The sequence below is a fragment of the Peromyscus leucopus genome, chromosome 16_21 (genome assembly GCF_004664715.2).
Source record: "Peromyscus leucopus breed LL Stock chromosome 16_21, UCI_PerLeu_2.1, whole genome shotgun sequence".
Taxonomy (NCBI): Eukaryota; Metazoa; Chordata; class Mammalia; order Rodentia; family Cricetidae; genus Peromyscus; species Peromyscus leucopus.
The window spans coordinates 7,933,054-7,943,341 of NC_051084.1; the positions used below are offsets into that span (position 1 = coordinate 7,933,054).

General features: G+C 42.6%; 1 protein-coding gene across 1 annotated transcript; it reads left to right on the top strand.

The window, feature by feature from the left end:
• The first annotated feature begins 8,474 nt into the window (after positions 1-8,474).
• On the top strand, positions 8,475-10,286 carry Sapcd1 (suppressor APC domain containing 1). Its single transcript, XM_028888046.2, has 4 exons — positions 8,475-8,624; positions 8,857-8,997; positions 9,466-9,558; positions 9,787-10,286. The coding sequence occupies exons 1-4, from the start codon at positions 8,511-8,513 to the stop codon at positions 9,880-9,882; spliced, it is 444 nt and encodes a 147-aa protein (XP_028743879.1). The 5' UTR covers positions 8,475-8,510; the 3' UTR covers positions 9,883-10,286.
• The last annotated feature ends 2 nt before the right edge of the window (positions 10,287-10,288 follow it).

Sequence of the window (10,288 nt, forward strand, 5' to 3'; positions counted from 1 at the left end):
AGCAGACGGAGCGGTAGTGGCGGGGCCGCAGAGACAGGCAGGCACAGGCAGCCCAGACACAGTTGTAATAAAGACCAGAAACTGAGCTATTACCCGTCAATGAGTTAGTGAAAACAAGCTCTTGATTAAGAGCTTGGAACAGGGACGTCTTTAATCCCAACACCCATGGAAGGAGCCATCTCCGTGGAACGAGACCAGAATGGATCTGAACACTCTGTCTGAGGCCAACCCAGGGCCCAGGGCTGCTGATCCTGTGAAATCCAACAACTTGGAGGTGTTGGTGGGACTACCCTGCTCAGCTGAAATCCATCCGGGAGAGAATCAGAATCCTACAGTTTTCAGTCTGAAAAATCAAGATCAGCTGAGAAGTTGGTGAATGAGCAAGACCTAAGAACACAAAAGAAGGCGCTGCCCAACCACCTAACCAGATCACCAGAATCCTAAGTATACACTTCACCGACTGAGAACAGGTAAGCTCCGATCTCCAGACCAACAGATCGGGTCTCTAGCCTCTAGGCCCTACCCATCGGAGTCCCAGGGACCAGACAGCTACCTTTCCCTGCTCCCCACCAAAAACACAAACACAAATACAAACAAACAAACAAAACCCAACAAACAAACAAACAAACAAACAAAACCCAAAAAACAAAAAAACTAACTCCTACGAACCTAACAACCACTAAAAACCATAAGCACACGCTACACCAACTGGAAACAACTGCTCCCAGAGACAGAACCCACTAACACTGATTTGACTAAGCTGCTTCCAAAGAAAGAGAACCCAACAGCACCAATTTAACCAAGAACTCCTAGTAAACCAAGACTAAAAATTAGAACAAGAGAGGCATCTCCAGACACAGACACTGCCTGCACCGAGCAGAGGAAGAGATGAGTAGACGCCAGTGCAAAAATACAGGCAACAACATAAAGACCTATATGGAAACATCAGAACGTAGTGATTCTATACATGAGAGACCTGAACATACCAAGGCAGAAGAAACAGAAGAAATCAATCCTAAAAATGACTTTAAGAAGATGGTAGAGGCCCTTAAAGAAGAAATAAAAAATCCCCTTAAAGAGGAAATGAAAAACTCCATTAAAGAGAAAATGAAAAACTCCCTTAAAGAGGAAATAAAAAATTCCCTTAAAGAAATGGAAGAAAAAACAAACAAAAAATTGGAAGAAATCAAAGAAAGTCAAGAAAAAGTAATTAAACAGATGAAAGAAACATTCCAAGATCTGAAAAATGAAATTGAGACAATAAAGAAAACACATGCTGAGGGAATGCTGGAAATAGAAATCCTGACTAAACGAACAGGAACTACGGAAACAAGAATAACCAACCGATTACAAGAGATGGAACAGACAATCTCTGACAATGAAGACACAATAGAGAAAATAGATTCGTCAGTCAAAGAAAACACTAAAGACAAAAAAGTTGTAACACAAAACATCCAAGAAACTTGGGACACCATGAAAAGACCAAACCTAAGAATAATAGGTATAGAAGAAGGAGAAGAATACCAACTCAAAGGCACAGAAAATATATTCAACAAAATCATAGAAGAAAACTTTCCTAACCTAATGAAAGAAATACCTATGAAGATACGAGAAGCTTACAGAACACCAAACAGGCTGGATCCAAACAAAAAAAAAGTCCCCTCACCACATAATCAAAACACTAAACATACAGAACAAAGAAAAAATATTAAAAGCTGCAAAGGAAAAAGACCAAGTAAGATATAAAGGCAGACCCATCAGAATAACACCAGACTTCTCAACAGAGACTATGAAAGCTAGAAGGTCCTGGACAAATGTTATGAAGACACTATGAGACCATGGATGCCAATCCAGACTATTACACCCAGCAAAACTCTCAATCACCATAGGCAGAGTAAACAAAATATTCTATGATAAAACCAGATTTAATCAATACCACCTATCCACAAACCCAGCCCTACAGAAAGCACTAGAATGGAAAATCCAACCCAAAGAAGCTAAACACACCCACGAAAACTCAGGCAATAGATAATCCCACACCAACAAACACCAAAGAAGGACAACACAACATGACCACAAAAAATAAACAGGAATTAGCAATCACTGGTCATTAATATCCATCAATATCAATGGTCTCAACTCACCTATAAAAAGACACAGACTAACAGAATGGATAAGAAAACAGGATCCATCCATCTGTTGCATACAAGAAACACATCTTAACTTCAAAGACAGATAATACCTCAGAGTAAAGGGCTGGGAAAAGGCTTTCCAAGCAAATGGACCTAAGAAACAAGCTGGTGTAGCTATCCTAATATCCAATAAAATAGACTTCAAACTAAAATCAATTGAAAGAGATCAGGATGGACATTACATATTTATCACAGGAAAAAATCCACCAAGATGAAATCTCGATTCTGAACATTTATGCCCCAAATACAAAGGCATCCAAAATTATAAAAGAAACATTACTAAAGCTTAAAATGCACATCAAACCCCACACATTAGTAGTGGGAGATTTCAACACACCACTCTCACCAAAAGACAGATCTACCAGACTGAAACTTAACAAAGAAATAAAGGACCTAACAGATGTTATGACTCAAATGGACTTAATAGATATCTACAGAACATTCCATCCTAACACAAAAGAATATACCTTCTTCTCAGCACCCCATGGAACCTTCTCAAATATTGACCACATGCTTGGTCACAAAACAAAACTCAACAAATACAAAAAAATTGGAATAACCTCCTGTATCTTATCAGACCACCATGCCTTAAAGTTAGACCTCAACAACAAAAATTATAGAAAACCCACAAACTCATGGAAACTGAATAATGCCCACCTGAAACATCAATGGGTCAAGGAAGAAATAAAGAAAGAAATTAAAGATTTCCTAGAATTTAATGAAAATAAAAGTACAACATACCCAAACTTATGGGACACTATGAAAGCAGTGCTAAGAGGAAAATTCATAGCTCTAAATGCACACATAAAGAAGATGGAGCAATCCCATACCAATGAATTAACAGAACAACTGAAAGCTCTAGAACAAAAAGAAACAGTACATCAAAAAAAATTATCCACCATGATCAAATAGGTTTCATCCCAGGGATGCAAGGATGGTTCAACATACGAACATCTGTCAATGTAATACACCATATAAACAAACTGAAAGAAAAAAACATGATCATCTCATTAGATGCTGAAAATGCCTTTGACAAAATCCAACACCCCTTCATGATAAAGGTCTTAGATCAGGAATACAAGGAACATTCCTAAATATAATAAAGGCAATTTACAGCAAGCCAACAGCTACCATCAAATTAAATGAAGAGAAACTCAAAGCGATACCACTAAAATCAGGAACAAGACAAGGCTGTCTACTCTCCCCATATTTATTCAATATAGTATTAGAAGTTCTATCTAAAGCAATAAGACAACAAAAGGAGATCAAAGGGATACAAATTGGAAAGGAAGAAGTCAAACTTTCTCTATTTGCAGATGATATGATAGTATACATAAATGACCCCAAAAATTCTACCAGGGAACTCCTACAGCTGATAAACTCCTTCAGTAAAGAGGCAGGATATAAGATCAACTAAAAAAAAAAATCAGTAGCTCTCCTATACACAAATGATAAAAGGGCTGAGAAAGAAGTCAGAGAAAAATCACCCTTTACAATAGCCACAAATAATATAAAATACCTTGGGATAACACTAACAAGTGAAGGACCTGAATGATAAGAACTTTAAATCTCTAAAGAAAGAAATTGAAGAAGATATCAGAAAATGGAAGGATCTCCCATGCTCATGGATAGGTAGGATAACATAGTAAAAATGTCAATCTTACCAAAAGCAATGTACAGATTCAATGCAATCCCCATCAAAATCCCAACACAATTCTTCACAGACTTGGAAAGAAAAATACTCAACTTTATATGGAAAAACAAAAGACCCAGGATAGCTAAAAGAATCCTATACGATAAAGCAGCCTCTGGAGGCATCACCATCCCTGACCTCAAGCTCTACTATAGAGCTATAGTAATAAAAACAGCTTGGTACTGGTATAAAAACCAACATATGGACCAATGGAATCGAACTGAAGACCCTGACATTAATCCATGCACATATGAACACCTGATTTTTTATAAAGAAGCCAAAACTATACAATGGAAAAAAGAAAGTATCTTCAACAAATGGTGCTGGCATAACTGAATGTCAATATGTAAAAGATTACAAATAGATCCATATCTGCCACCATGCACAAAACTCAAATCCAAGTGGATCAAAGACCTCAACATAAATCCAGTTACATTAAACTTAATAGAAGAGAAAGTAGGAAGGACTCTTGAATGCATTGGCACAAGAGATCACTTCCTAAGTATAACACCAGCAGCACAGACACTGAGAACAACAATTAATAAATGGTGGGACCTCTTGAAACTGAGAAGCTTTTGCATGGCAAAAGACCCGGTCAATAACACAAAAAGACAGCCTACAGAATGGGAAAAGATCTTCACCAACCCCACATCTGACAGGGAATTGATCTCCACAACATATAAAGAACTCAAAAAACTAGACATCAAAATACTGAACAATCCAATTAAAAAAATGGGCTAAAGAGCTAAACAGAGAATTCTCAAAACAAGAACCACAAATAGCTGAAAGACATTTAAAGAAATGCTCAGCATCCTTAATCATCAGAGAAATGCAAATCAAAACGACTCTGAGATACCACCTTACACCTGTCAGAATGGCTACGATCAAAAACACCAATGACAGTCTATGTTGGAGAGGATGTGGAGCAAAGGGAACACTCCTCCACTGTTGGTGGGAATGTAAGCTTGTACAACCACTGTGAAAACCAGTATGACAGTTTCTCAGAAAATTAGGAATCGAACTACCTCAAGACCCAGCCATACCACTCTTGGGCATATACCCAAGGAATGCTGATTCATACACATTGATTCACAAAGATACATGCTCATCTATGTTCATAGCAGCACTATTCGTAATAGCCAGAACTTGGAAACAACCTAGATGCCTGTCAACTGAAGAATGGATTAAGAAAATGTGGTACATTTACACAATGGAGTACTACTGAGCAGAGAAAAACAATGAAACATAAAATTTGTAGGCAAATGGATGGAACTAGAAAATATCATCCTGAGTGAGGTAACCCAAACCCAAAAGGACAAACATGGTATGTACTCATAAGTGGATATGAGATATAAAGTAAAGAACAATCAGACTACAACCCACAGAACCATGGAGGCTATATGGCAGGGGGTACCCTAGGATGACTATGACTTATAATAAGTTTTGGTTTTACTCAATTACTGAGCAAACCACAATACAAAATTTCACTATTAAGATAAGAATTTATACTATATCAAGCTGATAATAGAAAAATTAATTAATTAAAAATATAAAAAATAAAAATAAAAGAAAAATTTAAACTATTAAAAAAAAACCAAACAAACAAATTTTGCTAAAGTAAAAAGGGGGAACTAGGGACTCATCATTCCTCTCCACATTCTATTCTTTCCCTTGTTTTATATATTTAAATTTTTTGTTTGTTTGTTTTTTCAAGACAGGGTTTCTCTGTGTAGCTTTGCGCCTTTCCTGGAGCTCACTTGGTAGCCCAGGCTGGCCTCGAACTCACAGATATCCACCTGCCTCTGCCTCCCAAGTGCTGGGATTAAAGGCGTGCGCCACCACACCCAGCCTATTTTAAATTTTTTTTGGTGGAATCTGCTGGAGTATCTGCTGCAGATAAGCACTGGAGGGCTCTTGTTGCAAATCACCCTCTGGAGTGATGGAAGGATCTTTCTACTAGCACTTGGAGGAGACCCGATCTGGTATTGGTGTGGGCCCTGGGTTCTGTTTATGTCTTTCCTCAGGACAATGAGGTTCCTCTTTGGATTCCTGAGCACTGTTGGCTACTGCAGAAGCCCAACATGACAGAGACTTATTGGGCCTTCGTGAAAAACTCTCCCCTTCTGATGCCAATGGGAATTGAGAGCCAAATATGGCCAACTTTGGCAGGCATTAACGTAAGCCTAGGAACTGTAGCCATGCGGTTGGATTCTCCAGAAGGTAATGTATGGTAACTGCTTTTTCAAGTATGTTTGAGAACATGTCACCCAGACACCTTAGAGATTAAGGATAACCCTGAAGGTCACTGACCTCTATTTGTTAACAGTTGCCTACCAGCTAAGCCTTTTCATTTTCAAAATCCTCTTCAAGCTGGTGTAATACATACTTTTCAGGAGTGGCTCTGTGTAACATTTATTGGCCTCCTGAAATTCATTTAGCCCCCTTTGAAGATACTTTAAAATTTATCAGCCTAGCCGGGCGTTGGTGGCTCATACCTTTAATCCCAGCACTTGGGAGACAGAACCAGGCGGATCTCTGTGAGTTCAAGGCCAGCCTGGGCTACCAAGTGAGCTCCAGGAAAAGCACAAAACTACACAGAGAAACCCTGTTTTGAAAAACCAAAAAATAAATAAATAAAAATAAAAAAATTTATCAGCCTAAATGTAGCCATTATAAGACCATTAGTTATGCTCCTTCTGAGCTGCCTGTTTTTTCTTTATGGTTCTTAGTTGTTCTTTTGCAGAGTTGCCTGATTAAGTCATGCTGGGATCAAGAAAAATGGACGTTGGCGGTTCGTGTTCCTGGAGTTGTATCCATGTCAGTGGATGCCCACACACTCTAGAAGAGAATTTGACATTGCTGCTGCCATTGTTGCTGTTATAGCAGAGGTGGCCATCACTGCTACTGTTTCTGGGATTATCACTTCATAATTGCTTACTACAAGCTAGCACAGTGGAGACCCTGACAGCAAAAGTAGCTACCACAGTTAATTAATCTTTCATTTTGGGATGGAGAGATGGCTCAGAGGTTAAAAGCACCGACTGCTCTTCCAGAGGTCCTGAGTTCAATTCCCAGCAACCACATGGTGGCTCACAACTATCTGTAATGAGATCTGGCGCCCTCTTCTGTATACATAATAAATAAATCTTTTTTTAAAAAAAGGGAAATTTGCCGGGCAGTGGTGGCGCACGCCTTTAATCCCAGCACTCGGGAGGCAGAGGCAGGCGGATCTTTGTGAGTTCGAGGCCAGCCTGGGCTACCAAGTGAGTTCCAGGAAAGGCGCAAAGCTACACAGAGAAACCCTGTCTCGAAAAAAAACCAAAAAAAAAAAAAAAAAAAAAAAAAAGGGAAATTTATTTAAAAAAATCTTTCATTCTATTGGGCATGATAAATTTAATTCAATAGTTATATACATTTCAATTGGCTTTTAAAATTATAAATTTATTAACTCAAGTTCCATTTGCCTTTGGGATACAATCTTACAAGGACTCCAGTTTGCAGTAAGGCTTGTTAAGGAAGGGAATTGGCTCAGTTGCCTTTAGCCTACTGGCTATGGGTGGGTTAGGACTTCTGTTGGTCTTTTCTGTGTTGAACACACAGATTGCAAGCCCAGAGCCACTTTGAGATTTTTGGCAGCAGTTAACTCTGCAGCTCACACACAATTGAGCCTGTATGATAATGAGTATTCAGAGACGGGTAATACCTGGGGGGCACTCACCAACCTAAGACAGAGTGCCTGTGTGGCCTGGGCAGGCGTCTCCATGACGGGTAAGGTGACCTGCTGAAGTCCCACACAACCTAAGTCAGAAGCTCACTTTCTAGTAAAAGGGGGACCTGTAGGGCCCTGGCCCCGTTTTGGGTAACTGTTGCCTTGCTTGCTGACTTTGACCTTTATATCCTCCCTATGCTAATTCCCTCCTGGGTTTCACCCTCCCAATGCTTAAGGGAAGTTCCTTGTCTATGTATCCTGCATAATGGGCGTTAACAGCTTACATGCAAGATTATAAAACAGCTGTAGCGAACTTCTGCCCTCCAGGGTTCTCCCATTGTGCTGTAAGCCTATATTCAAGACCTCCCTCCCTCCTTCAATAAATGGCATTCGGCAGTAAAAAAAAAAAAAAAAGAAAAGAATTTATTTTTGTCAACTTAAAAAATAAATAAATAAATAAATAAATAAATAATTCAGTCAGGTATGATGCTCCATGTCTTTAATCCCAGTATTGGGAAGGCAGAAACAGGCAGATCTCTGAGTCTATCTAATGAGTTCCAGGCCAGCTAGGCTCCATAGGAAGACTTTGTCTCATAAAAAAAAATTAATAAAAATTTAAATAAATTCAGATTCTGCCCTTGGGACTCACTGAGGGCAAGCCGCTTCAGAGAGGCTCTACCAAACAGACTGAATGAGGGGTGACACAGTTCAGGGAGGCGTCTCGTGCCTTAGTCCTGGCCTCAGAGGCTGGAAGACAAGGCAGGATGGGTAGAAGGCAGGGCTTGGGGAGGAACCGCCCTGGCCCCACCCTTCCCACTTGAGAGCCATGGGGAGGAACCAGCCCTGGCCCCACCCTTCCCACTTGAGAGCCATGGGGAGGAACCAGCCCTGGCCCCACCCTTCCCACTTGAGAGCCATGGGGAGCCCGGGTCCTGGTGGGCCACCCCTGGTGCAAGCACCCTACACTGTTCTGCTGCTGCCACTGGAGACGAGCCGCCAGGACCCAGGGGCCCAGAGCTTCTTCCTCTGGGTGAGTACTAGACCAGTGAGGTCTTGGGACGTCCCTTCCCCTGATCTGCCCTTGATATATTTCCACTCAGCTCTGAGGACCCATAAGCTTTCCCTGTGTCCCCTTGCCATCCAAGTCCTCAGCGGCCAGTCTAAACTAACACTCAGTGACCAGGCAGTGAGCCCTTAGGAGAGTTGCCCATAGCTAGGACCCTGCTAGGAGTGAGAGTTTTGACCTGCGTTTGCCTGCTCAGCTGCAGATGATGCAGGCTCTGGAGAGGGAACAGGATGCTCTGTGGCAAGGCCTGGAGCTGCTGGAGCATGGCCAAGCCTGGTTTGCAGACCACCTAAGGGAGTCACAGCGACGGCAGCTGCATCTGGGGGCCCTTGGTGAGGTAGGGAGCAGCCTCCCGTGCACGGGCTGGAGGAGGGAGAAGCAGGAAGGATGTGGACCTAGGGGAGTCTGCTCTGGAGAGGGCAGGGTTAACGGGCAGGGATCATGAAGTGGAACAGCATTGGAATGACAGGATGCCCTGTGTTCATTGTTGGGCTGGAGAAGCTGTCTGCATTCCATTCAGAGGGACTGTGTACTCCATCACTCCACAGAGGGGGAGTGGCCTGGGCGTCTCTTACAGGGCAGGGATGGACAGGGATGGACAAGGAGGACCCATAAGGGACAAGATTGGGTGGGTGGGAGTGGGTGGCACCATGCAGTTAAGGGAACTGCAATGTTAAAGAGATGGAGGTGGAGAGGACTGGATTTTCCCAACTGTCTGGAAGGTTCTGGGCCGAGGGAATCTAGGTGAGCAGAGTGGCCTGGGTGGATCTGTTCCCGGCACAATGTCATCCTCCAACCCATCCAGGATTTCCTAATGAGCTTCGACTCAGAGGCTGACTCCCCACAGCTAACCCAGATTCAAAAGGTGAACGCTTGTTTGCAAAGTCTGGTTCAGAAGGTGAGCTTATTGTTTTTAATGTATGGACTCTGGGGAGGTGGAGGGGGTTTGGAGCCACACTGATTTAGCCCCCCATATCCACTCACAAGGCTGGTTCCTGCATGGCCACGGCCAGGAGAAAATGCCAAAGGCTCCGCTAACTTGTGGTAGCAATGGGCAAGCTGAAGGGTGTAACAGGCCCTGGCCCCAGGGTGGGAAGTGGTGCCAGTCTGGTTCTCTCTCTTCTAGGAGTTGTCAAAGCAGCATGAAGAAGTCACCCAGTCCAAGGGAGAGGTGGCTCAGCCAGGCTGCCCCCAGGGGCAGAGGGGCCCTACCCGTGTGTGAGTCCTTCCCTCCTCCCAACACTGCTCAGTAGGGGCGGAGTTGAAGTCAGAATGCCCCCCAGTCCCCACACACCTTATTTCATCCGACCCAGCAGCCAGTGGCTCCAGGCTGTGGGCCAATGAAATCCAGACATGGTATAAAGTGTACTGGGAACTCCTCAAAGTGTCCACCACATCTTGATGTTCCTTGCCTCACCTTACCCAGTGCCATGTCAAAAACCACCTTCCTTCAATGTCTCTGGGGAGAAGGCACCATCCCTGAAACCTCCTCCAGCTTAAAGTAAAACTAAGCTAAAGAAGCTGCCCTGGAATTCAAAGTGAAAACTGCACTTGCTGGTGCCCCTGCCCTGTCCTGCCCTGCCCCTGCCCTGCCCCTGCCCTCCTGGAATAAACAGCAGCTTTCTTTA

Coding starts and splice junctions, on each gene's coding strand:
- Sapcd1 (XM_028888046.2), top strand. CDS start 8,511: ATGGGGAGCCCGGGTCCTGGTGGGCCACCCCTGGTGCAAGCACCCTAC. Junction 8,625..8,856: donor CCCAGAGCTTCTTCCTCTGG/GTGAGTACTAGA, acceptor TTGCCTGCTCAG/CTGCAGATGATGCAGGCTCT. Junction 9,559..9,786: donor TGCAAAGTCTGGTTCAGAAG/GTGAGCTTATTG, acceptor TCTCTCTTCTAG/GAGTTGTCAAAGCAGCATGA.